The sequence below is a fragment of the Emys orbicularis genome, chromosome 4 (assembly GCF_028017835.1).
Source record: "Emys orbicularis isolate rEmyOrb1 chromosome 4, rEmyOrb1.hap1, whole genome shotgun sequence".
Lineage (NCBI taxonomy): Eukaryota > Metazoa > Chordata > Testudines > Emydidae > Emys > Emys orbicularis.
The window spans coordinates 75,826,217-75,854,078 of NC_088686.1; the positions used below are offsets into that span (position 1 = coordinate 75,826,217).

At 48.6% G+C, this 27,862-nt stretch overlaps 1 protein-coding gene across 5 annotated transcripts in view; it reads left to right on the forward strand.

Moving 5' to 3' along the window:
• Positions 1–27,669, forward strand: part of AMBRA1 (autophagy and beclin 1 regulator 1) — a 162,295-nt gene extending 134,626 nt beyond the window's left edge. For all 5 annotated transcript variants that reach the window (XM_065402400.1, XM_065402401.1, XM_065402402.1 and 2 more), the window contains 3 exons: positions 10,226–10,318; positions 12,471–12,664; positions 25,986–27,669. In XM_065402400.1, coding sequence (XP_065258472.1) covers positions 10,226–10,318; positions 12,471–12,664; positions 25,986–26,476 — 778 coding nt within the window. In that variant the 3' untranslated portion in view covers positions 26,477–27,669. The remainder of the gene's footprint in view (positions 1–10,225; positions 10,319–12,470; positions 12,665–25,985) is intronic.
• The last annotated feature ends 193 nt before the right edge of the window (positions 27,670–27,862 follow it).

The window sequence follows — 27,862 nt, forward strand, 5'->3', positions numbered from 1 at the left end:
TGTTCTTAAAATGAATAACGTGCTGGGTCATCATTCGAGACTGCTATAACATGAAATATATGGCAGAATGAGGATAAAACAGAGCAGGGGTCATACAATTCTCCTCCGACTAATTCAGTCACAAATGTAATTAACGCATTATTTTTTTAACGAGCGTCATCACCATGGAAGCACGTCCTCTGGAATGGTGGCCAAAGCATGAAGGGGCATACAAATGTTTAGCATATCTGGCACGTAAAGACCTGGCAATGCCAGCTACAAAAGTGCCATGCAAATGCCTGTTCTCACTTTCTGGTGACATTGTAAATAAGAGGGCAGCATTATCTCCTGTAAATGTAAACAAACTTGTTTGTCTTAGTGATTGGCTGAACAAGAAGAAGGACTGAGTGGACTTGTAGGCTCTGAAGTTTTACATTGTTTTGTTTTTGAGTACAATTATGTAACACAAACATTCTACATTTGTAAATTTCACGACAGATTGCACTACGGTACTTGTATGAGGTGAATTGAGAAATACAATTTATTTTGTTATTTTTACAGTGCAAATATTTATAATAAAAATAATATACACTTTAATTTCAATTACAACACAGAATGCAATATATATGAAAATGTAGAAAAACATCCAAAATATTTAATAAATTTCAATTGGTATTCTATTGTTTAACAGTGAGATTAAAACTGTGATTAATCACGATTAATTTTTTTAATTGCAGTTAATTTTTTTGAGTTAATTGCGTGAGTTAACTGCGCTAAATCGACAGCTCTAATCCATATCAGTGATTCCCAGTCTGAACTGGTATCTCTTCCCCTGGTTGGAGGCAATTACTGCCCAACACGTCCACTCCAGGAATCCCAGTTCCTGATTCCCTTCAGGTCTGCATCACAGCCAATTTCCCATAAGAAGGGCTATACTGGGTCAGACCCATTGTTCATCTAGCCCAGTATGATGTCTTCCGGCAGTGGCCAATGCCACGTGCTTCAGAAGGAATTAACAGAACAGGACAACCATCAAGTGATCCTTCCCCTGTCATCCAGTTCCAGCATCTGGCAGTCAAAAGCTTCAGGACACCCAGGGCATAGGGTTACATCCCTGACCATCTTGGCTAATAGCCATTGATGGACCTATCATCCATGAATTTATCTAGTTCTTTTTTTAATCCAGTTATACTTTTGGCTATTGCAGCATCCCCTGGCAATGAGTTTTACAGGTTGACTGTGCATTGTGTGAAGCAGTACCTTCTTTTGTTTGTTTTAAATCTGTTGCCTGTTAATTTTGCTGGGTGACCCCTGGCTCTCGTGTTATCTGAAGAGGTAAATAACACTTTTTCTCCACATCATTCATGATTATATAGTCCTCTATCGTATCCGCCCTTAGTCGTCCCTTTTCCAAGCTGAAAAGTCCCAGTCTTTGTAATCTCTCCTCATAATGGAAACTGTTTCAGCCACTTCATCATTTTTTTGCTGCCTTTCCATTTCTTAATACACCTCTACCCCGATATAACGCTGTCCTCGGGAGCCAAAAAATCTTACCGTGTTATAGGTGAAACTGCATTATATCGAACTTGCTTTGATCCGCCGGAGTGCGTAGCCCTACCCCCCGAGCACTGCTTTACCACGTTATATCCGAATTCGTGTTATATCGGGTCGTGTTATATCGGGGTAGAGGTGTATATCTTTTTTGAGATGGGGCAACCAGAACTGCACAGAGTATTCGAGGTGTGGGTGTACCATGGATATTTCCTGACTTCGTATCTACTCCTTTCCTAGTGGTTCCTAACATTCTGTTAGCTTCATGGATCAGCGTTCATGTCGCTCTCCTTGTCAGTGCCCGGCTTGGGCCGGGGAAGCTAATGATCCAACCAGCGGACCAAATTCGTTGATGGAGCCTGGTCATGCGCCACCTGAGGCGCGTTGTGCATACGCTAAGAAGAAGGCGGCGGCTGCTGCTGCATACTGAGCAGATGTTTTCAGAGAACTATCCATGACTTCAAGATCTCTCTCTTGAGTGATAACAGCTAATTTAGATCCCATAATTTTGGGTGTATAGTTGGGATTATTTTTTCCAATATGCATTATTTTGTATTTATCAACATGGAATTTCATCTGCCATTTTGTTGCCCAGTCACCCAGTTTTGTGAGATCCCGTTGTAGCTCTTCACAGTTTGCTTTGGACTTAACTATCTTGAATAATTTTGTATCATCTGCAAACTTTGCCACCTCACTTTTTACCCCCTTTCCCAGGTCCCAATACAGATCCCTGGGGGACATCACTATTTACCTCTCTCCATTCTGAAAACTGACCATTTATTCCTACCTATTGTTTCTTGTATTTTAACTGATCCATGAGAGGACCTTACCTCTTACCCCATGACTGCTTACTTTGCTTAAGAGCCTTTGTTGAAGGACCTTGGATTTCTCTCTTTCTCTGCACATGATCCATCTCCTGCACAGGAAATTAAATTGTATTGAAATCAGGACTATAGATGCCAGTATTTCCCTATCTGGGCAGCTGCTGAGAGATCCAAACCTCTCACGTACATAAATCTGTACTGTCCAGCTATTCATGGGAACAAGCACTATGATTACTACACTGAAATTAGGTCCCTTACTCATCCTCTCCGTAGGCAGGAGATAAAGGCTGATTGTGTGGAGTACAGCTGGGAGCTGGGGGGAGCTTTGTGTGGGGTACAAGGGAGGCAGGTTCTGGTGTTTCAGCCTTTCCAAACAAGAACAACAAAATCCTGATTGATTGGTGCAATTTCACTTGGTTGTTCATTCCCTCACCGTAGCAGGAAGGTGGCAGAGTTGCTGGAATTTTCACAGGAAGAGGGGAGAAGGTATTTTTTGTCATGGAAAATGCAAACTGTTTAATGTATTACCCAAAAATTTACAAAATGACCCACAATGATGATGAAATTGAATTGATGGTGGATTTCGGAAACTGGCTTAAAATTTGATATTCTTGTAGCAAGAGAGGAGCTTTTGCAGTGTGAAAGCCAGATGTTTCACCCAGCCCTGTTCTATATGGGCTGGGTCTGCCGCTAGTTCACCTCATGTTGGGTCTTTTCAGATCTCACAAGCCAAGTAGCTTCAGGCTAGGTTGGTATTCAGATGAGGAGACCTCCTAGAGCAGGGGCGGGCAAACTTTTTGGCCTGAGGGCTGCATCGGGTTTCTGAAATTGTATGGAGGGCCGGTTAGGGAAGGCTGTGCCTCTCCAAACAGCCACACATGGCCTGGCCCTCTATCCGACTCCCCCTGCTTCTCGCCCCCTGACGGCCCCCCTGGGACTCCTGCCCCATCCAACCCCCACCCACCCCCAGGATCCCTGACCCATCCAACCACCCCTTCTCCCTGTCCCCTGACTGCCCCCAGAACCTCCACCCCTGACTGCCCCCTGCCGCCCCATCCAACCCCCTCCTCTCCTTCCTGACTGCCCCCCCGGGACCCCTGCCTCATCCAACCACCCCTTCTCCCTGTCCCCTGACTGCCCCCTGCTCCCATTCCACCCCCCTGTTCCCCAACCCCTATCCACACCCCCGCCCCCTCACCACCACCCCAAACTCCCCTGCCCTCTATCCAACGCCCCCCTGCTCCCTGCCCCCTTACCGTGCTGCCTGGAGCACCGGTGGCAGGCAGCGCGGCTGCACCAGGACAGGCAGCTGCGCCGCCCAGCTGGATCCAGCAACGCACCATGCAGCACGGAGCACTGGGTCAGGCCGCGGCTCTGCAGCTGCGCGACCCGGCAAGAGCATTGCGCCGGCAGCGCAGTGAGCTGAGGCTGCAGGGGAGGGGGAACAGCAGGGGAGGGGCCGGGGGCTAGCCTCCCGGGCCAGGAGCTCAAGGGCCGGGCAGGATGATCCTGTGTGCCGGTTGTGGCCTGTGGGCCGTAGTTTGCCCACCTCTATCCTAGAGGCTGCAGGAAGTGGTAATGGTGGCCCTGAATCAACTGAACACAGTGCCCCAGCTCTGTTCCATGGAGTACTGTACTGTGGTTGTTCTGGGGTTTAGTAAGGTGTGAGGTTATCCCTGACCATTGCTTGTATTTCACTTTAACTTTAAGGTGTTTGGGATGGTTTGAAATGAAAGACATATAAGCGTTATCTTGATAAGCATTATTTCCAGGTCCCATAAGCTGAGCTGTTTGAAACGTGATCCCTTGCCAGGCATGCTCAGCCCACTGCAAGATGAAGGCCTCTTCATAACGGCTCCTGCCATCACACTGATTGGCTTCTCTGCACCTGGCAAGGCTTTAGCATTGTTGGCCTAGTCCCGCTTCCCTACTGAACTCCATCTATGGGTATATGCCTGCTGGAGGTTTTCATCCCTGATGGCCTCACTATGGGATTGATGTTGGACTTGCCCTGGGGCAGCTCTCTTGGTAAATTCTTTTTAAGCCAATGAGACAATGAGCTCAATCTATTTAGTTTAACGTTAAGGGGAGGCTTGATCATAGTCTGTAAGTACCTGCATGAGGAACAAGTATTTGATAATGGACTCTTCAGTCTAGCAGAGAAATGTATAACCTGATCCAATGGCTGGAAGTCGAAGCTAAATAAATTCTGACTGGAAATAAGGTGCACATTTTTAACAGTGAGGGCAATTAACCACTTGAACAATTTACTGAGGGTCGTGGTGGATTCTCCATCACTGGACATTTTAAAATCAAGATTGGATGTTTTTCTAAAAGCTCTGCTTTGGATACTATGTTGGGGAAGTTCCATGGCCTTTGCTATACAGCTCAGACTAGATGATCACAATGGTCCCTTCTGGCCTAGGAAACTACAAATGGTGAGTGTTCCGTTTTCCCCTTATGGATGGCAAAATCAAGCAAGCATTTCTGTGAGACAGGAGCACCAGTTTCTTCTCTGCCACAGGGCTCACATGCAGTGTAGGTAGTGCTCCCAGACTGAGGGGCAAGACTACTTGGGTTGTTTCTGCTTGGTTTTTGAAGCCCCTACTCCCAGCCCTTGTACAACTGTATAACACAGCATGGGGCTCTGTGCCCCTCAGACTCTCCAAGCACATCAGTAGTTTGAGCTGGATAAACCCCTCATTGAGCAGATACCCTGTTGGGGCAGCCTGTCTGTGACCAGCTCTGCAATCAGCAAAGCTGATGGGGATTTCCAGGGAGGGCTTAAGGAGCTTGTTTGACAGCCATAAAAAGGAAGAAAAATAAGAACTTAGCAGCAGCATGGAGAATTGCAATTTCTCACTCTGAGGCCCTGGGCAGTGAATGCCCTCCTTACTGCAGCTGCATCCAAGAGACATCCGGTGCTATTCCGAGGAAAGAGGCCACCTCAAGCCTCAGAAGTTGTTGTTTCCAGCATTTCTGTGCCTAGAGCTTGCTAGGACAAAAGTTAAGTGTTCCCATTACCTGAACACTATTCCTCCTTCCAGTACATTACTAGTTCTGCATCTCTCAACTGAATAGTCAGACTTTGATGACGTCCATTGGAACTGGGAAACCCATTGTGAAAGACTGACTGAATGTTTCAAGTTAACAATATTCTGTAATGCAAGATGTAAAAATGAAGTTTTAGGCCTTATCTACACAAGAAAGTTGCACTGTTTTTTTTAAACTGATTTAGTTAAACCGGTGCAAACCCCTGTGGACAATCTGATGTTGGTTCAAGACGGATTTATTCTGGTTTATCTGAAACCAATTCTTAAATTGTCATAAGCAAAAACAAAATAAACTTGGTTTAAACCGAACAAAATGCCCACACAGGGGGTTGCGCTAGTTTGACTAAACTGGTTTAAAATTCACACCTTATTTAACCAGTACAAGTTTCTCATGTAGACAAAGACTTAATAATAGGAGCCCTCAGTATAGCAGCATCTCCGTGGTTACATCTTTGGGTATGGCTACACTGCATGGTTAACCTGGTTTTTAGCTCCCCACACCCTCCTCTCATCCCCCTACCCATGCACACAGAAAAACCTCTGATGCAGGTCCAAAGATGCTTTCATCCTAGGCTAGCTTACTCGCTTGGAATGGGAGTTAAAACCCAGGCTTTGCTTCAACTCTGGCTTGAACCCACCTGCCTTGTGGCTAAATCACTCAAGTGCTGACAGTCATCTAGTGCCCTTCCTGTATTCCCTTCAAAGGACAGTCCTGTTCTTCCATAATTTTCTGGGAAAGAATCCTAGAGCCTCTCCTCAAAAAGTCATGGGATATACCCCTAGACATGCACGAGCTAGTGCAGAACTAGTGAGAACACATGAACGCTGGTAGGGCTTTACTGTGGAGATGCTTACACCTGGGCTAGGCTAATCTGGGTGCTAATCACCTGGGTTAACTGTGCAGTGAGACATAGCCTAACATGGTAAGGGAAAGACAGGCATCCCTTTTGTGTGAGAGAGTGGTAGCCCACATTTGTGCCATTTTCCTGTACCTGAACCAGGATATCTGAAGTTCCCACAAAGATCACAGTGTGCCTTTCCCTGTCTGAGATCTGGAGACCACTTGGGCTTGAAATTGAGTCCACAAAGGCTGGAGGATTATTTTGTTGTTTTTTCAATAATCTAGCACCACACTTTTCATAGCACATTAGAGGGAGAGCAGTCAGACCCTGCCCTGATGAGTGTGTACAGTCTCCGACAGGCAAAGAGAGAGGGTAGGGAAGGGCATGGCGAAGGATGGAATAAAGATTGTGTAAGATGACTCCAGCACCCTGACACTTTTAAAAAAGTTGGGGTGAGGAGGAGTAGCTAGCCTAGGGAGGGCCAAAGAAGGACAGTTAGGATGCTTGGCACATTGGCTTAGAGTGGGTGGATGGCACTCGCCAGTCTCCTGGCCTCCCGTTGAGCGCTCTGAATGAAAAGCTAGCAACCAGGTCAGAGCAGGTCCTGAGTGAAGAGGGAAAAGGGCATCCTACTTCCACAGATAATGAAATCAACCAGACTCTGCTTTGTCCTGTCTGTCAGAATTCCCAGAGCCAGTGGTGGGGGTAAGCAGCTGATGCTTCCAACAGGCTCCTCTCCCAGGGGAATGAAAGCAAAAGGCCGCAGCCCTCTGGCAGTTAATGAGTGGTTAATAGGAGCATGGCAGCGGGAGCTTAGTTGATAAATGCTACCATTTAAGACCTGCATATGAAGTAATGTATTAAATGGCTATTGATTTCCCTGTCCAGGGAAAGGGGCAAGCTGACAGCATGGACTTAGAATGGACCTTCCCATCCAACAAATGGGGAGCAGGAAGAGGGAGCAGCAGCAAGAGCGCCGGCTAAAGGGCAGGGGTGGCAGTGGGGGTGAGAGTTGTAATCCTGTTTTCTCTGAAATGTGCAGGGCAGGCAACCTGGCTATATTGTTGCTCTGATAGCCAGGAGCTGGATTAGACTCCTCCCCAAGAAGGGGGCATGCAGGGAGCCACATTCCCTGTGCAGCATGGAAACTGAACAGCTGATGTGGGGAGTGGAGCATGTGGGGAGTTCACCATCCCAGAACCTGCACTAGGGGCAACACTGAAATCTTATATCTCCAGTTGTTTGAAGATGATAGCAGCAGTTGGCATGCATCCCTAATGAAGAGTAGCAGCAGCATGGGCTGCTGTGGGGACTGTGTGCTCTTGGGGGCAGAGGGAGCTTCAGAGGACAGGGTGGGAGTTTGGGCTCAGCACAGCTCTGATGGCCAGTAGTCTCAAATGCCAAAGCAGCGAGGCGCTTTTGGGAGGATTTCACTGCTAGATCTGAACCGCTTTCATTCCCAGGGAATGCCGCTGCCTTGTAGGCTTAGTTGTCAAGCCTTGCTGTCTCAGTGTATCAGGCAGAGCATTGGGGAGGATTGGTGAGTTTCTAGTGATGGGTGGCCATCTGTCAATAAATTCTGAAGAGTTTGTAAATAGTTGTCTCCTTGGCAGCTGCTTTCACATGGGTATAATGCTGTCGGACTAGCTCAGTGAAAAATGTGATGACAGATCACGTTCTGCAGACTCTGTGCATGTTTTCTTCTCTTTGGCTTTTGCATTTGCTCCTGAACTAGAGCCATTCATGTTTTGCTGGTCCTGGTCCTTCAACACGCACAGCTCTGCCAATAATTCTCAATCCTCCCCTGCAGCCATCCTGCTAATGCACCTCACTCCAGACCCACAGCCCCCCTCACTAATCCAGTACTGAGCCACTGCTGTCACAATCGCTCGGTCACTGCACTTGAGAACTAATTGGCTATATATCATTTATCCTGGGCCTCTCCCTGACTAGACTTTCCCATGCCCTGGACAAACATCTACTCTGGACTAGATTGAGACTGTTTCTGATGTGATCTATATTAGATGTGAACCCAGGTCTGCAGATGTAATCCTGTTTCTTTCCTCTCCCTCAGACCCCTAGTGTTAACAAGCTGGATTCTCCTGCTGTGCAGTGACCATCTCCTATGTGTTTTATGATAGCCTGGCACCTCCTGGCCCTTTGCTTCATGTGTCACTATATCTTTGTATTTGCATTGCCTGTTCCTTTAAGAAGCCCTTCTGCCCTTACTCGGCTCACCACACTCCACACACTCTCCCATGCAACTTGCTGACTGAGCTTGGCTGCCTCTCAGAGCTCTGGGGAACTGTGCATTTCCCGGCTCTGTGCTTCCCTTCATGGGTTGTGGGAGGCTCAGCTGCTCCCTGCTTCTCCAGCACGTATTCTAGGGACAAGTGTGCATTCATATCTTTTGAGATATTTTTCTCACTTTGTATCCAGTGTCTGCAGGACAGGAGCAGCACCTGAGACCTCTTCCCTAAGTCTGCTAACTGGACTCACAATAGCAGCATTTTGTGACTTTCCTAGACATACCGGGCTTTCAGCAACCAAGCAATGTGACTGCTGAAATCCCTGGAAGGCACCAGTGCTGTACACTGCATGCCAAAGCTCCAGATGAAGGACCCACTTGCTCTGCTCCAGACCCCAAGTGACTAGTGGAGCAGTGTGGATGATACACATGCACATCCCTTCCTGCATCTTCTTGTGCCCCTTCACAGAAGTTAGACATGACAAAATCCTATTAGGTCCTGTCTAGTCTGTGCCCTTGGGCCAGGGCTGGTCTGTATCAAACCTATTCTGTGGGTAGGGCCAAGTTACATTTGTGGTCTAAGAACCTGAGCTACATCCATCCTTATTCCACAGAAGACCTGCCAGTGCCAGTGAGATGTTTGCACTGAGATTTACAAGTCGAAGGAAAGACCCTTGTTTAGTACCTAGATGTTTAGTATTGAATAATTGTTAGCATGCTCAGTGGGGTAAAATGCTGCCAGACACCTTGCCTTTTAGACCAGTGTTTTTTCTGCCTTTTGTATCAGAGGGGTAGCCGTGTTAGTCTGAATCTGTAAAAAGCAACAGAGGGTCCTGTGGCACCTTTAAGACTAACAGAAGTATTGGGAGCATAAGCTTTCGTGGGTAAGAACCTCACTTCTTCAGATGCAAGTGAGAAGAAGTAGTGAGCATCTGAAGAAGTGAGGTTCTTACCCACGAAAGCTTATGCTCCCAATACTTCTGTTAGTCTTAAAGGTGCCACAGGACCCTCTGTTGCTTTCTGCCTTTTGTGTACTTGCCCACTTGGATGTATAGTTACCTGACTTACGAACACAATTGTGGTAAATGCATGTGCAGCTGTGTGCCTGCGGCGTGGTCTGTCAGAACTAACACACCACTGGAATAAAGGGGGCAGTTCACTACTCTCTGGCTCAGGATACATCTATGCTGCAGCTGAAGGTGTAATTTCCAGCTCGGATAGATGTATGTGCGCTAGCTTAGGTCGAGCTAGTGCACTAAAAGTAGCAGTGTAGGCGTGGCAGCCCAGGCGGAGGGCTAGCCATCTGAATATTTATGTAGGGTCTCTGACAGGACTGTATACAGACAGCTAGCCCATGCCTACACTACTATTTTTAGTGAACTTGCTCAATCAAAATTAGTGTGTGAACATCTACCTGAGCTGGAAATTACACCTTCAGCTCAGAGTGCAGAGATGCTCTAAGACAGCACTCCATGATTGGGAGACTGTGCAGCAATAAGCCCTAGAAATGTTCATTTAAATTGGGCAGGATCTGAGCCTGTCCTGGGGGCCCACTGAAGACCTTCTGTGCATCAGGAGTAGACACCCTTATTGCAGACGGTTCTGCCTGCTCAGCCAAGCTGGGTGGGCAGGTTAGACAAGTGCTGGGTATTGTTGTGCAGTGCAGCCAGTATGGGGCTTGCGTGGAACAATCTCCCCATCTAATGTTTTCCCCCTTTGGCATTTCAGGGCCTTAAACTCTGGAGTTGAGTACTACTGGGACCAGCTGAATGAGACTGTTTTCACTGTGCATTCCAGCAACAGGAGCACCGAGCGGCCTGGGTGAGTCTGGGGGGAGAGGAGAGGGTTAGAGGCAGCTAATCAGAGTGCTCCCCGTCTTGGTGGTTCTTGTTGGGTTTATTACAGCTGGCAGTGCCGCATGCCCATACTTTCCTCCTGTCTCCCATCCTACTGGCATCATTAGGTACACAGCTTCTCTCTTGGCACTGCCCAGCCAATGCCTGCTGGCACACCACTAGCAATAATATTTGGCCACCAGAGGGGCAGACCACAATACTGAAGTACATCTATCACCTCTGGCCCTGCCTGCCATCAGTAGCACCCTTAAGCAAACTGCTGGGGAGTAGGGTGACCAGATCAGAGGAGGAAAATATTGGGACACCGGAGGGGCAAAAAAAAAAAAAACCCTAGTGCTGCCAGCGGAGGGGGAAAAAAAAAAAAAAAGCCGAGTGCTGCCTGCTGCCGGTGGAGCAAAAAAATAATAAAATAAACCGCCGGCGGAGCGAAATATCGGGACAAATTGCGTCCCGACCAGAGATCAGTCGGGATGCGGGACAAACAGCTAAAAATCGGGACGGTCCTGGTTTTATCGGGACGTCTGGTCACCCTACTGGGGAGCCACGTGCGGCTCAGAGTATGAAAAGTGCTGTGTAAAATAAATGGCACCGGGGAAGGTACCCAGAGAATAATGGGTCAGCTGCAGGCAAAGACAAATCCATTGAACAGCTCCAGTGACCTGGAATCGAAGGATAGTGCTAATGACTTTAATCCCTAAATTCTTGGTCACAGGACAGTTGTTCCTTTATAACAAATTCTAAAAGCAGAGCTAGATTCCCCCAAAATCCCAAAGGGTTTTTCATAGACAGCCAGGATCAATGGGGAATCCCAGTCCCCTCTGTCCAGTGATGCACACAATACCCTAAACATGGGAATGGGGTCCCCTCTAGCTTCCTGCCGCAGTGAGGGGCACTCCCTCCCCAGGCTATCCATCTGAACCTGAACTCCAGAATCCCAAGGAAATTGGAGCTCAGAGTGTGGTTCTGTCCAAGCTCCCCCTGTCCCTCCCCCAAGCAGTCCTAAGATCCCAGTCAGACTGCAGGGAGGGAGAAGAGAGATGCTTTCCCTTTTCTGTAGGGTGTCATCCTCTCCAACTAGGTGGAGCTCTTTCCCCTCCTTAGTCATCAGATCTCTCTCCTTGTGTCTTAGTCTTGCAGGAGTGTGATGTGCTGGGGAGCAGCAGCATGGTGGGAAAATCCAGACTTCCCCTTTCTCTCTCCGTCTGGTGTGGACGCCAGAGGCAGGAGGACAGCTTTGAGAAACCTCTGATTCCTGTTGGAGGGCTGGGGAGCTGGGTGGGTTCAGAACATCAAAAGATTACAGAGCATTAAACAGAAGAATATGAGCCATGTGATGAGGTGATCTCTTGCAGCCCCTTCAGCACTTGCAGGACAGGCAGCCAGAAGCCAGTGCAAGGAAAAGTCCCTTTTCACTGCAAACACTCCCACCTGGGAAGCTCCTACATATCAACTACTTGTTTCTGAAAATAAAATAATAAGCCTCATGTCCAGTCCTAGTGGAATTTGCACTGGAGAGAGGAGAATTGGCTGGCCCGCACAGCACAGGCTGAAACACATGCTAGAAGGGAGCTAGTGTGTGATGCTGACAAACCAAGAGGATAAGGTGAGGGAAGCGATGCAGATCATACACTCTGGAGCAGAAACCTGCTTTGCCAAATCGCTCTGGAACCCAGACCCATCTCCTGAGCCAGAGAAGGGTTCCATAAATGTATGTTCCTGAGCTGCTTATTGCAGTTCCTGCCAATCTAGTAACTCCGAAGGCCTAAAGTTTGCTATACAGTCTTGGTGGCATTGCTGGTATGTTCATGCCTCTCAAACAGCCATGCAGCCTAGGGGAGGTAACATTGGGTAAAGGACCCGATGACAAGGCCCCAGTGTGATTTAAACATCAAGCAGAAAGTCCTGTGAGCTGCAAACCAAGGAGGGAGATGGCATTCATAGCATGATGTAAGTGCCATTCCTCACTGCCTGCAGAGCAGTTAGATTAGACTACCAGGTGCCTGGCTGGGATGGAGAGAGGAGAGTGAGCTGGATACTGTTGTGTTCCTAGGGACATGGGAGGCTGAGCTGTCAGGTCCCACATTGCTCCTGGTTTATTTGTTTGTCTCTCTATTCAGAACAAGCAGAGCCACATGGAGGACGGACAGAGACATGGGCCTAATGAATGCCATAGGCCTGCAGCCCAGGAACCCCACCACCTCGGTGACATCACAGGGTACTCAGACCCTGGCTCCTCTGCTGCAGAATGCAGAGACTCAGACAGAGAGGGAGGTACAGGAGCCAGGTGCTGCCACCTCAGGAACTGGAGAAGGTAGGAGCTTGGGCGGTATCCTCTCTTTGACAGAGCTACCTTGTGTTTGCCAGCTGCATGGCAGGGAGTTCATACACACAGCGTTCTGGTGACCCATGAACCACTTGTGATGTCGATATTCCAGCATCTGTCTGCAAAGAGGCATCTCCAGCCTCTGAGTTATCCTCTGCAGTGAGGCCTTGCTGAGGTGGAACCAGGATCCAGGCCTTGACGGTTATAAGGTTCTCGTTTCCATTGAGGGTTACTCTCCCTAGCTGAGCATAGCATTTCCCCTCTTCCTGGCCCTCGCTTGTCAGCTCTGTGCAATAGCTATGGCCTCTGCTTCAAAGTTCAGAAAGAAGCTTTCTCTAGAACATTGTTCCTGGTAAATAAGTTCCTCATGGTGCTGCTTCTGCAGACATCTCCCTGCTCCCTTCCCAGAATGGGAGACTGGACAGTGCAAAGATTTTTCACTCTTCCCTCCCCTTCCCGAGTCTAGCTAGGCTCCCTCTTACCCCAGTCTTCAAAAGCTGATTATACTTTCTGATGTCATCCTGTTGCCAGGGCCGGACACTGCAAACCCTCTTCTGCCATTGTATAATCACAGCTCCAAGAGTGTGCTTGTGTATCTGCCTTGGTTTGGGTTGCGCAGGGGCTGTGGTTGTATTAACTCCTCAGTGAGAGCCCAGCTGAACTGCTCAAGAACATCTCTGCCACTTCCCAGATAAGGGGGGGCTGTGTTGGAGTGTGTGACAAAGCCAGGGATGGAAGCTTCCAAGGTGCAGTTCCCTCATGATGAAGAACATGCCTCAGAGCTCTTCCAAGTACCTCTAGTGTCAGGGCCAGCTTACCTGTTCCCAGCTTGTAGTTTGGGAACTCAGACTTGAGTCTAGCTCCTATAAGGAAAGTGGCAGTGTGATTCAGAGGAGGTGATTCTGAGTGCATTTATGTTCATGAAGAAGTCTGGGCTATGGGAACAGGCTGTGTGAACGCTAGGGGACCGCGGGGTGGGGGGCAGGCATTTTATTGTGACACCTGTTTATTCTGCAGCTGAGCTAACTGCCTGTTCTGTGGCCTGTGCCCCTAAACTGTTCCTGCTACTGTAGCCAGCAGTCAGTGTGTGAGATACAGATTTGCACTACTCTGGTCCTGACATTTCAGTTCAGAATCAATTAAGTGGGAAATGCCCTCCTGATCTGAGAGTGGCTTCCAGGCGACCTGTCTCAGTGGGATCAGAATTAACCTCTTGGGAAGCTTAGTGCAGTTGAGGGCATGTGAACCATGCTGGAAGCTACATGGGCTGGGCAGATGCCAGACTCATGGGAAGGATAATCCTTTTCCCTTCGCTGTACCTGGCGTGGTGCCTGAGAAAAGCAAGTGGAGGGGAAACTATGGATACACAGAAAAGTGAAGGTTGTTGGATGTGCAGGCTGTGGGACCCTCAACATAGCGACTGGGGCTATGGGGCTGGTTTGGGTGTCACTTATCCTTGTTTCTCCATGAAACCAGTGCATTTCTCCAACCCTCCTCTCCCCTGCTACTGTTCCAGCTGAGGGCTTGATTTTGTTTCCATTTTTAAACAGCTCTTCAGTTTCCAGACACAGGGGCTGGTTTGTGACCAGCCCCTAACCAGTCTGGGAAGAGATTCTCTTCACTAGAGCCTTGGGCGCTAGAGACTGGACATACTGGAGAAGTCAGACATGCTAAGCTGGCTCAGTGGGGAGTATTGGAAAAGAATGCTGAGGTGGTGAGTGCAGGAGAAAGCTCACCATAGATATATATGTCTCTCTGCATGGGAGAGGAGGCAATTGAAGAGGGTTCTGGGAGTCACATCCTCTCACCAGTGGTTCAAGCTGTCTATTTGCAGGTCCCTGTCAGGTGGACAGGTTGGTTATAAGAGTCCAGTTAGAAATTCTCACATACTTTCATGTACACGAGCACCCAGGGCAGGCACAGTTCATCAATAAACTTGAAATAATGGCTGTGCTGAGAGCCTGAGCCCGTGAAATCTCCTCTTGTTCATGTGGCGGCCCCATCTTGCAATGCCAGCTCTCAGGGTACCACAGATCTGGCACTTCGAGAAGAGAGGAGAGAGTGAAAAATGCTTCCTGCTGTCCCCTCTGCCTTTCGCGGGATGGCAGCATGGCCTCGTGGGCTTTATTGCTGGCTCAGTCACTGGCTCACCTTGGGCAAATCACTTCACCTGCAAAATGAACTAACTCCCCTACTTGCCAACGGGGTTCTGAGGGGATAAATTTAATTGTTTGTAGCCTGGAAGGAGGCACTAGAGATGGGCAGAGTATTATTATTCTTATTGGATCTTATTGATTCATTGCTTCTGTCCATCAGCAGATGCTTACCAAGGCCCAAGAGCAGCTCAGAACGTAGGAGCTCCTTAACTATAAGCCAATCAGAGCAAACGGCCCCTAAAAGCTGAAATTCAGAGGCAGAGGGCTATTGCAAGGAGGCCCATTCCTTTCCCAAGGACTGGTGGCCCAGCCTCCTCTGAAGTAAGAAGGATGGTTTGGATAGACTGGCACCCTTGGCTCCTCTGTGACTGGCATCCCAATCAGTTAGCACTGTCACATTCTGGGGTGCAATCCAAGCCAGTGTCACTGCCTGCCCTGTAACCTTGAGTGCCTCTCAGTGTCTGCTGCTGTAGCTCTCGTGACTGGGCGGTTCCAGCCAGCATACACGCATGCTCAGAATGTCTGTGTGTTAAGCAGCCCTGGGTCAGTGCTCTGATTCCAGCAGCCTCCGTGTTACATCTCTGACACACTTTTTGGCATCCACCAACATTCGTTACACATGGCAAGATGACCCCAACACCCCAGTCCCAGATTTTCCCCAAATCCTGTGCTCCGCATTTCCCCAAATCCTGTGCTCCGCATGTAATACCTCTCCTGAGAGGTATTAAGATTTGTTTGTTCCTTTAAAGATACCATACCCAGCAGCTTGCCACATTAACTGAAGTTAACATTGACTTTAAGTCAAACACAGCACTGGGTTGGTTTAAATTTAAAAGTAAAACAAGTTTATTAACAAAGGTGATAGGATTTGGAAATGGTTACAAGCAAACAAAAGTGAAAAATGCTTTCTAGAGACTAAGACTTAACAAAACAAGTGACAACCTTTGTTCAAGGTAAGATTCTGTCACACTGCCTTCCAGCAAGATGGCTGACAGACTCATAGACTTTAAGATCAGAAGGGACCATTATGATCATCTAGTCTGACCTCCTGCACAACGCAGGCCACAGAATCTCACCCACCCACTCCTGTAACAAACCCCTAACCTATGCCTGAGTTATTGAAGTCCTCAAATCGTGGTTTAAAGACCTCAACTCCTCTGGTCAGCATCTCCCACAAAGTCCAAAGTGTTCAGTCCCTCTGTCGTCTTAGGTGAAAGATCACTTGGGGTTCTTTATAGTCCAGTAAACCTTTGAAATGGATTCTTCTGAAGGTTACCCCCCAAAGTAAAGTTCATTCAAGCTGTGAGGAAGGTGATAAGGAATTTTCATGCTGGTTTCTTCCCCTGCTGGTGTTTGCTAAAATGCAGATTGCAGGAACAGATCAATTTCCTCCCCCCTACCATGATGCTGAGTAGTTATCCCCTCCCCTTGTTGGCTTGATGATCCTGTTTACCTTCTATATAAATTGCAGTGCTATTGTCTCTAAATGTATCTTGGAAATACCTTTTAGGTGGCACTACCTTCGTTTAGGATGGGGTAATGTTAGCCCTGCCTGGCACACACTGTTTGTAATTTTGAATTTGTCCTCGGTACATACCCGCAATAATATTAATTATCAGTATCAAGTATCAGAGGGGTAGTCTGGATCTGTAAAAAGCAACAGAGAGTCCTGTGGCACCTTTAAGACTAACAGATGTATTGGAGCATAAACTTTCGTGGGTGAATACCCACTTCGTCAGACGCATGTGTCTGACGAAGTGGGTATTCACCCATGAAAGCTTATGCTCCAATACATCTGTTAGTCTTAAAGGTGCCACAGGACTTTCTGTTGCCAATTATCAGTATGATACTCGCTTTCTATTGATATCTTACATGACACACAGAGGTTATGACATTAGCGAATTGGGGTACATTCACCTGATCAGGCCAGCTGAAACTCATTACCAGATACCAGTGAGTCCCTTTCCATCTGTCACTGGGGTTATGTTAGGGTCACAGGGTTTGGATAGACGGGGTCCTTTGGCTCCTCTGTGACTGGCACCCCAGCCAATTAGCCAGCACAATTACAGCATCACTGGCCTGCTCCTTCCAAGAACCAGTTAGCACTTTGCTCTAACATAGCCTGAGCCACTGGTAACCTCTGGCGTCTGCTCAGTGATTGTGTGAAATCAGCTGTTTTGTTGGTAACATTCCTTCCTTGATTTCACTTGTACTGTCCATGATTTCAAACAGTCTGTTTGTCCACAGTAAGCAGAGAACATTGTTAGCTTGTTTGTTGCTGCCTTTGGCAGCAGATTCAGATGTAGGTAATGCTGTGTTTTCTCTGAGCGGAAGCATCTTATGCTTTAGGGCTGCATCTGTGCTGAAGAGCCTGTGGTTGCTGTAGCACTGTCATGGCTCCATTTGTGCTGGACATATTGGAAGCGCTGGTGTAGAGTGGCCGCCAGTTTTATCCCATTGTGTCATCTAACCCTGCCCAGAACAGGGTCAGGCTGTCATCAGCCAGTCCACCTTAATGCTCCCACCATGCCTGGCAACAGCGGGGCTGCACATTACACTGGGCTGTTTAGATGTCTTGCTGCCTTTTGGGTGGTTTTCTTGTTTTCTGCACCTGCCAGAATCTTCAACCATACTGAGTTTGATGCCATTTTAAAAGGGAAACCGCATTGTCTAATGGTAAGCTCACAGGGCTAGGAACCAGGAACTCCTAACCATGAATCCCAGTGCTACCACTACCTCAGTATGTGACCTTGAGCATGTTATTTAATCTGTCCGTAAAATGGGGATAAACTTCCCTATAGTACATCCCAGAGTGGGTTGTGAGGATTAATTTGTGTTTTTGTATAGCACTCTGAAGATGTAAAACACTATAGAAGGGCTTAGTATTATTATTGGAAGCACTCAGCAGGATGGATGAAACAGATGCGAGTCTGGGCAGCACCAAGGGAAATGTTTAGTGACCAGCTTCATAATGAGATAGATAAAGCAAGTGTACATTGCAGCTCCTTTGGAAACAAGGGTGCGGCTTTCTGGACCACCTGCTGTCCCCTCTCCTGGTGTGGGGAATTCCATGTCATGGTGCTCTCCCAGATGTATACTTTCTGTGGAAAGAAATATGCAATGTAGCATCAGAAATCTAATTAAAAACTCTGTGTGTAAATACAGTCTCCTTCTCTCCCTGCTAAGCTCTGCAGAGGCTTTGCCTTTCTGATTGTCTTTGTGCTTGCTTTGGAAGAATGAATGTACAGGGAGTGAATTTATTAGAAGCAAATCCCTCTAGTGCACATGTTGCCTTTTCCATTAGTTAATCACTGCCTTGTGAACTGTCGCCTGTGAAGCATGCATAAGCCAGAGAGACCCAGGTTTGGGTGAAAGGCTGTGAGAAAGGCACTAAGAAATATTTGAAAGATGCTTTGACTCCTGAAAATTTTGTCTGTCTCCTGCTTCCTTTTAAGTTGACAGATGTAGGAGTAATTCCGATTGGGCTCGAACACGGAGTCTTTGTTAAACGTTGGTATTTACATTGCTCAGTTTCCCTGCAAATGGAGAGATGCAGTGAGGAGGGTCTTGCTTGCCTAAGGGCCAAATTAAATCTCCTTAGAAACAAGGAGGACCTCCCAACACACCGACCTTTAGGAAACGTGATTTCTAATCCAGACCATGTCAGAAATGACATGAGTTTGATGCGTTCCAGCTTAGTCCCTAATTGACATTTGTACAGATCACTGAATCAACACAATTTGTTTATCAGGAGAAGCCCAGGACTGGAATATTAAAGGAGAGGTGCTACGGGTTGAGCTTGAGAAGTGTTGGCAGAGCTGGGTGAGGGAAGCGTGTGCAACGGTCTGCCTGCCCTATCCCTGTCCTTAACAATATAGATCTGTCCCTCTGTCTTCTGATCACTACATTAACTTCAAACCAAACAAACCCCTGATGGGAGACTGGTGAGTGGCGTTTATCATCCCAACTCCCAGCATCTGCCTGTGTTTAGGGGGTTGTAATGCAGACACTTTACTACCCATTGAGCAGATAAGTGCAGTATGAGCGCATAGTATCCTAAAAATGAGAAGCTCTATTATTAGTAGGTCATCTTGTCCCTCTTTTGGGAGACCAGGGCAGGATGGCTATCCTCATGCATGTGCAGCTTCTGGTCTCTCTGATTTGATTGTAATCAGTCCAGCCTGTTTTACAGCCCAGTACAAATAGCTCTATCACCTGGGCCCTTAGAGATGTTGTTTCTCTAACTTAATGAACTGGATGCTCACAAGTGGAAAGAGGTTCTAAAAATAAAGCCAGGAAATTGCACTGGGCTAGTATATGCTGAGCTCTCAAGCTGCAGGTAGCCAGGAGACATCGCATATGCCTGAAACATTCCAGCAGGACCCTGGATCCTGGAGTAAGTGAAGCACCCTGTAAAGACCTCAGGAGTGCTCGCTGAGCGCACACACATCTAAGGCCATGTCTAGCATTGGGGCTATGTCACTGTAGTACCATAGTCAGATGTGGTGTTGTGAATTCAGTTACTGTTCAGTTAAGAGATCCTCTGATGAAAAGGACTAGCTAGAGACGATAGATTGTTTGAATGGCATATATCATCGGATCCTTTGTGGTTCCCTGTCAATTTCCCTTCCCTCCAGAGGTCAAACCGTGGATGAGAAATGGTGGTGGTACACGCAGATCTTCCCACCAAATAAATTCCACCTGTGTGTCTCATTTTGGCGATTCACTGCTGAGTAGTTCATGCTAATGATCAAAAGGACTGTGCCTGCTCTCGGAGCTCCCTGAGCTTAGTTACCATTTAGTGGGGCTTGAATGTGGCCATGGGCCCTGCTAGAGTCAATTAATAGATTCTAAGACGAGACAGGACCATTGTGATCATCTGGTCTGACCTCCTGTATAGCACTGGCCACAGAACTTCCCAAAATATTCCCTAGAGTAGAGCTTTTTGAAAACGTTCCAATATTAATTTACATCCTTGTGCTTGTGGAAAAATAAGTGGCGGTATCCTGTATGGTCCCAAAATGAGACGTCCCTCACAATAAATTGTGCAGAACTGTGACCCTCCTGTTCCTTTCTGACATGAGGTGTGAAATAGGTAACAATGTTGACATTGGAATTATCCTTGAGCATCTAAGTTAAGGGGCAGTTCACACCTCTGAGCTATTGTTCCATGTTCTCGGCAGACTTGTTTAATAGATTTCTCTCCATCATTTACGCTTGGTTCCCATTGTTGAGGCTCACAACCATAACAGCTAAAGACTGACTTTCTTTTAAAAAGGGGAGTTGAGATTTTGGAGAACAAAATAACACCTGGAGGGAGGTGCCAGTATGCCATACTGCCACAAATCAGCCCAATCCAAGCCCTACTGCCCATTGGGTCCATGCTAATCATGTGTTATGTTGCCATCCCTGCACCCGGGAAGATAAATGTCACACCCTTTGTATGTCCTGTGGAAAGTGCTTTACATCCTCTGCTAGCTATAAAATTCCTGCCTGCTGTCTCTTGGCTCTAGTGGAGTCATTATACATTCCCAGTTTGTAGTCTTGCTACTCCAAACAAAATTCTCCTCTTCCTAGAGCAGCCTGGCAGAGGACATCTGAGTTGGTTTCCAACCACTGGGGAGGATGATTCTGCCATACTCACTAATATGATATTGGGGCCAGCTGCACAGACTGGTGGAATCCCCTACTCTTTGGGATAAGTAGCCATAAGTTCTGCCTATGGCTTTGCATTTGTTTTGGAATAGGAATAGGAATCTTTTGGACCCTTGGGAAGTGCCTTATAACTTAAATGCTATGGGCAGCTCCATTTAATGTTTGCATTCCTTGAAGGAGTTCCAACCAGCTGGCTTTGGGCTATTTGCTGGGTTCAGTGATCCTGTTCTGTGCCTGACAGCGTGGAGCTGGTTTATCCCTATCCCAGGTGAATGGCAAAGCAGTTCAGGTGTTTCAAGGTTAGTTTCTGCTGCGAGATGAATTCTGACATCGGAGCAACCCAGGTGGAAGATGAGCAGCTGTTCCTTCTCTGTGTGATACGTTCACATTCCACTCCATACCCTCACTTGCAGAGCTGGCTGCCTGCTAATCTGAATTCTCTGCCTCTGGTCTGATGTGGGGTATTGGCTGCTTTCCTGGCCCACAAAGAATTGCCACTGTCTCCTGGCCTAGACCATGTTGCTGCAATGTGAGCATTACCTAAAGCCATCTGCTGTGCCAGTTGTCCCGGTATTCTGAGGAGAGCTGTTAGTAAAGAGCACCGTGTTCTGCGAGGAAGGACTTGGGATCATGCAGAGACTTTTCTCAGGAGCTGCTTAGCGCTGTGGAAAATTCACCAGCAATCAAGAAAGTGGTGCCCTGGGGACAATGTTCCCAAGACCTAGTGCAGCAGAGACCATTTCAGAAAGACTCATCTTTGGAGAGTCACAGGGTCGTGCCCCATCCAGAAACAAAAGGGAGTATCCTGTGGCACCTTTAAGACTAACAGAAGTATTGGGAGCATAAGCTTTCGTGGGTAAGAACCTCACTTCTTCAGATGCATCTGAAGAATGCTCCAGCTCCAGAGCACCCATGGAAAAAAAATAGGTGCTCAGCATTCACCGGTGGGCCCCACTGATCTGCTGCTCCCCCTCCCACCCAGCGCCTCCTGCCCGCCACTGATCAGCAGAAGAGGGAGGAGTGGGGGCAGGAAGAGATGAGGTGGGGCCTTGGGGGAGGGGGTGGAATTGGGGGCAGGGCCTGGTGCGGAGCAGGGGTCGAGCACTCCCGAGGAAATCAGAAAGTTGGCGCCTGTGCCAGCTGACAATCTTGGCTGACTTGTAGCCCCAGGGCGTGCATGGGCGGGGGGGGGGGGGGGGGGTGAGGGAAATACCAGGTATTTACAGCCTCTAAAGTTAGGAACTGGTTTGCATGTCCCTAGCCAATACTGTGAGCTCTGGATTTCTAATGCTTTCTATTTCCAGCATTGCCAGATACTTAGTAACAAAAGACTTATTCACATGCAGTGGTGTGGTCTGAATTGTGATCAATATGCTCCTGATATTCTTACCAAAGCCATTCAGTCTCTGTCTAGCAGAGGATGAGACACTGACCGAAGCTATACCTCTAAAAGGTGGGAGTATTGCCCAGAGAAGGGGGAAATGTCTGGAGGAACTTGCTTGCTCAATGAATGTCCTCCCTTTACCGTTTACCCCAGGCAGCTAGGTAGATGCTGTGGGAATGGCCACCAAGAGCTGAACATAGACTCTCATGTCTTGGTGGTGGTTAGAAGAAACTTTCTTCACTTGAGATTTAATCTTTCTTGAAGATACCCTCTGCACTGTGGTGACCCGCACCCATGCAATCTAGGCTAGATTAGTGCAATGCACTTTACATGTGGCTGCCCTTGAAAAGTAATTGTAGACAGCAGCATGACTGCTGTGAGGGTTAGACTTGTGAGCTGCACTCTGCTTTGGCTGCTGCTGGTCCCAAGAGTATGCACTGTGACCAGTCATTAGGTAGAATATCCTCCTAGCCTGCAGCAGCTGAGGGGCCGTGTCTGCTGCCCTGTATAGGGTCCTGTCAGGATGGGAGGAAAGACCTTCTCTCCTGAGGGCCTGCATCTTTGCCTTATATACACTAGTGCTCCATGTACCCTCTGAGGAGGCAGTGTTGTGTTTTCATTGCCTCTTTAGTGGTGGAGGGGCTGGTTTATTGGGGGCTCCTTATAGTAACTGTTCTGGGATCTTGGTCACTGTGCCAGACTGGTGCTAAGAGTCTCATTTTCAGTTGGGCTGATGTTGTTTAGCTCCCAGAGGCCTTTGGCCACACCACCTCAAAAGTAAAAACATGTAATTCTCTCAACCAAAATAAATTCTGCCCCAGAATGTTCTGCCCTTTTCATGCACCTTCTTCTTCCCATGGTCCTGGAGAGCATTCCCTAGACCAGTGGTTTTCAACCTGTGGTTTGCGGACCCCTGGGGGGGTCCCCAGACTATGTTTTTAAGGGATCCGCGAAAGATTGTCGTTGCTATAGAACAATGGTTTTCAGCCTGTGGTTTGTGGACCCCTGGGGATCTGCAGACTGTCTAAGATTTCCAAAGGGCTCTGTAACTCTATTCAAAATCTTTTAGGGGTCTGCAAATGAAAAAAGGTTGAAAACCATTGCCCTAGGCAGATGGTGGCTGTTACCATCCAGACCAATCCATGGGATTTCAGAACTTCACCATCCATGCCCCCAAAATTCAAACAGCCATTCTGCAGCAATAAGATGTGGGTCCCCCCCACAACCTGCCCTGGGGCTCTCCTGGCTTTGACTTGCCTCCAGAAAGGAAGAATTCAGAGCTGCTAACCACCTGGTTCAGCTTGCCCACAACCTAGTATTTCGTTTCTGTGGCTAGTGTGCTCCTGTATGATTCCTGTCCGTGTGTGTGTCTCACTTCTCCTGTTATTCCCCAGGCAATGCAGGAGGAGAGGTTAATGCGTAGCTGAAATAACCAGCATCTCTGACCTGTGAGGCTGGGATTCCATTGTTAGGTTCTTTCTGGTGCCGTTCTGCCCAGCAAGCTCAAGCCTCAGCATTGTTCTCCCCTCCGTCTCTCCCACATTGATGCTGTCTCTAATTCCTGCCCTTCTTCCTACGCAGCAACTTCAAAATCACTTCCTCATCTCTGTCCCCCTGGCTAAAACCCTTGTTGGGTCCCTGATTCTTGTGGCTGCCTCCTCTCTGGCCTCCTAGATGTTCCCTGGAATGCTGCCACAAAGATCCTCTTCCCTGCCGCTGCTCTTACCACATCTGGCCCTGCTAGTCCCAACACTAGTTCCCATCCGCCATGTATCATACGCAGGCTCCTCCTCCTCTTCTTAGCCCTGCACAGCCCGCCTGCCTCTCTGCGCTTCAGTCCTCCTCACACAGACTTCCCTCACACTCAATCAGCTCTGCACCTCTGTGCAGGCACCTATCTCTGTCCTCCAGGCATCCACCCTCTCCTCCACAAACCAGACCTTCCTCCTCAAAGTAATGTCAGTAAATTACAGCAGCCATCCCTCCAAAGTGAAACCTCCAAACCAAGCCAGGCGCTCAGCCTGCCCATCCGGTCCTGCTTGTCGCTGCATCCCATCCCCCACTGCTTTGGTCTGTGTATTGCCTAGTTAGCGTAAGCTCCATGGGGCAGGGATCTGGTAATTGTTTCGGTCTGTGAAGTGCCCAGCCCGCTGTTGGTGCCCTGGATAGTAAAATTTGGCAAGCTGTATGTGTGTAACAGGGTTTAAAAAAAGAAACGCCACAGTTTTAATCAAAATAGTTACAACGGTACAAAAATTGTGTGTGGACCAGGCTGAATCTCTCTTGGCTCCCTCATTATAGCCATGTTATCCAGGCCACTGCCAGGAGCAGTGCCAGTTTTGCCCTCTAGTTCAGTGTTTTGTTGGTTTTTAAACACCCCCCACACACACTCCCTATAGTCTTGCTCATATTTGTGTTCTTTCCCCTGGTGCCAGAGAAGCTGGCTCCTTTCTCCTCTGTTCTAATCAGTGCAGAGCTGGGAGTGAAATTTATCTCTTTAATAAGAATCAGGTAGGCTACTGCATCCCTCTGTGGGATGATTCTAACACATCCCAGTGACTCAGAACCTTTCCCTGCACAGTCTGGATGAGGTTTACTGCTCACGGAGTAAGTGGATCAGGGGCCAGACCTGTCTGCACTGGTGACTTGTTCCTCCTCTTGCTAGGCTTTATTTCTTGTAGTATTTTTTTCTCCATAGAGCCTATGCTTAGACTCTTGAGTCTTCTCCCCTGTGGTGATGTGCGGGCCCCGACCTTGCTTTGTGGTCGCTCTGTGCACACAGCAATGGATCGCTATCCATTCCAACCCTGGCCTCTCCCTCTGATTGGAGGGGCGGGGGGACCCCCCTCTGGGAGATTCTTGGTGGGGTAAGGGAGGAAGGGCATTGGAGGTGAGTTCTTAGCCCCTCTTGCCACATGGCAAAGTGTTTGGTTTACTGCAGTGCATGCTGAGCTGTGCTCTTCCCCTCAGGGCCCTGGGGACTCACTGACCTTTCTCATAGCTGGGAAGAAACTCTCTGTCTCTCTGACCTTTTCACTCCACACCTGCATGGCTTGATAAGAGTTTCCTCCCAGACTCTGCTGTGTGTCTCAGGGATGCTGTTTTTCTTTCCTAGAGCCTGAGGGAGCCCAGGATGGGTGTGAACGTGTGGTAGAGGGGGGGCTCCAGGACTCTTATTAATCTTTGCTGCAGTCTGGGACCGGTCCCGTTGCCTCTCTCTTTCATTTGGAAACCGCTCCTGTGCTGCAGCTAGTGCAGAATGCAGCCGCTCGAGGGGGAGGCTGTGCTGTGCTTAGCAGCCTCTTGCCCACCAGACGTGCTGCACAATCTGTCTTTTGGTCTACGTGGCCTTAGAGTGGGTGGGGTCTGCCGGGGGGCCTGTCTGCTGGCTTGGGACCTATCACAGCCTGTGAGCTTGGGGCTGGTGCACTGACCCTCAGGCAACAGGGCCTGCCACTTGGGGATATTTTCTAGATTAGGTGGAGCACATCAGGGGAGTTCGACTCACAGTGCTCTGGGGGTGGTGACTGCTCCCCTCCCTGGTATGGCGGCGGAGAGGAGTAGCATGTGCAGGGTGTGGGTTATTGAGGATGGTTTGTCACTTTGGTTGTGTGGTATTGACTGTTTTCTGTGGGAGAGCCTGGCTTTAGTGGTGTGTAGATACCATGGACACACTCACCTGTGGCTGTCTGAGGAGCTTTACCTCAAGTGTCCCATCCTCAGGGCCCTTTAGACAGGGCAACATTACCCATCCCTGATGCTGGCTGGCAGGGATTGTTCAGTCCTCTGTCCTATGGGCTGGCAGCTTTGGGGGCCTGTGGCTTGGGCAGATGTTCTTCTCTGCGGGGTGTGTGATGTCAAAGTTGAATTTCTCGTTTGGCACTTTAATAAAAGTTAAACAAAATACAGTAAAACTCCAGGGTCTGTATGGAGCAAACCCTGCACATCTGCAGAGGAGCTAGCGTGCCTTGTTGCTGACCTGTCCTAGTCCATGTGCACCATGCTGCATCTGACCATTCTGCTTCCTCCGTTCTGGCTGACCAGCATGGTTTTCTTTGTCCCATAGTTCTTGTCTCTTGTGCACTCAGGCCACTTCTTATGTTCTCTCCTCCAGGTGAAGGTCCAGAATATGGGGCCAGTGGAGACGATGCCCTCAGCAGGATCCAGAGGCTGATGGCTGAGGGTGGCATGACTGCTGTAGTCCAGCGGGAGCAGAGCACCACTATGGCATCCATGGGCGGCTTTGGCAACAACATCATTGTGAGTCACCGGATTCACCGCAGCTCTCAGACTGGTGTGGAATCCATGGGAGCTGATGGTGCCTTGATGCAGCAGTCCACCTCGCGCGAGCTGGCAGCTGAGCTGGAGGGACGGATCCTTTCAGAGTCTATGCAGCTGGCAGAGCATGGCCAGAGCCCACAGACAGCTCCTGGCAGGAGTGAAGGACAAGGAGCCGATGGACTGGATCTGCCAGAGCAGTCCCAATCCTCTATGGACACTGAGGGACCAATTGAATACAGTGACCTAACCAATAATAACCATCTTCCTGACAATACCAACTACTATAGTAACGACAGCACCAGTGGGGAGTCGCGGAACAGGTAGAGATGAATTGTGTCTTGGTGCTACCCTTGTACTGCTAAGCAGAGACCTGTACCTCACAGTTGATCAGGAGCTGGAAGAGTGGGGGTATTGTGGCTCTGACAGGATGATGGTAATTGAGGAGGGGGCCGAAATGGAAGGGAAGCCACCAAATCTATAGGGACCCCAGGGAGAAGAAGCTTTATTTGGTCTTAGCTTCCGGCACCCATGCTCCTGCACAGTTTCTATGAGAACATTAATGATCCCTAACAATGCTCTTCTGAGCCTTGTGTAAATATCCCAGATTACTGGGAATCCCTGGGCTTAGCCCTAACCCTGGAGTGCTCTAAATGTTACCATTCCTAACATGAGTGTTTTCCCCCTGCTTGCCACCAGCCCCAAGGATTGAGCAGAAGAACGAATATCAGGGAAGGGGGCCTGCGGTGTCCTCCAGAGACAGGCATCCCTATTGGGCATATCCTGGATTTGATGCCCCAGCTCTGCCAATGGAGTGGAGGAGTCTTCCAGGCCAGAGTCCCACGCCATGGGATGGCCCTAGTGCCCCTTGGGAAGGGTGCAGCATTTTGGAGACTAGAGAGAACATTATTCCTGTCCAGTCTGCGATCTTCCCGGGGCAGAGCTGGAGTAGAAAGAGCCAGGCTTAAGCGTCACCATCCTTTATATACCCAGGAGCCTCCCAGAAGTGAGGACCTTTTCTTTGAGTGTCAGCTTAGCACCGAGCTGCTATCGATGGGGAGAGAGAATGGGGGCAAATGCAGGGGGTGGGAGTGAGGTGGGTGTGGCTCCCCCAGTAAGGATGCAGTTAGCACAAGGATACGCCAATATTTTCACACCCCCAGCTGTGCCAATATTAACGTGAATGAGCCATCTTGGCAAAGCCTGCCAGTATCCTGGCACCATTGGCTGGCTGCATTTCTCTTGGGGCGGGGAGGGGGTGACTTTCCAGCTCCAGGTCAGGGCATGAGGTATGGGTCTGTGACGTAAGGTGTTGCATGTGAAATCTTGACCTTGTACATGTAGTTTCTAGTGGAGAAATCAAGGCTCTGATAATATTTTGTTTTTAGTCTAAAATGTGATTTTCCTTTTCGTTTGTAACTCTCCATCCCAGCAAGCTTGTGGCGGGAGGGTAGGGGGAGAGTCTGAGTGCTAACGAGGGAAACACCAAAGATCAACGTCATTAAAATATGACAAACCCTTCTCTGGCCTGCTGTCTTCTCTTGTGTGCTGGGGGAGTGTGTGTGTGCGTGCTTGGCCCTGCCATAGCGCCTGCAGCCAGGGACCTCCAGGTGCTTCATAAACAACCTCTCGTTCCCTCAACCCCACAAGGGTAGAATCACCTCTGTGACAAGTCGCTTGCAGAGCTGGGAATAGAGCTCAGGAGTCCTGCTT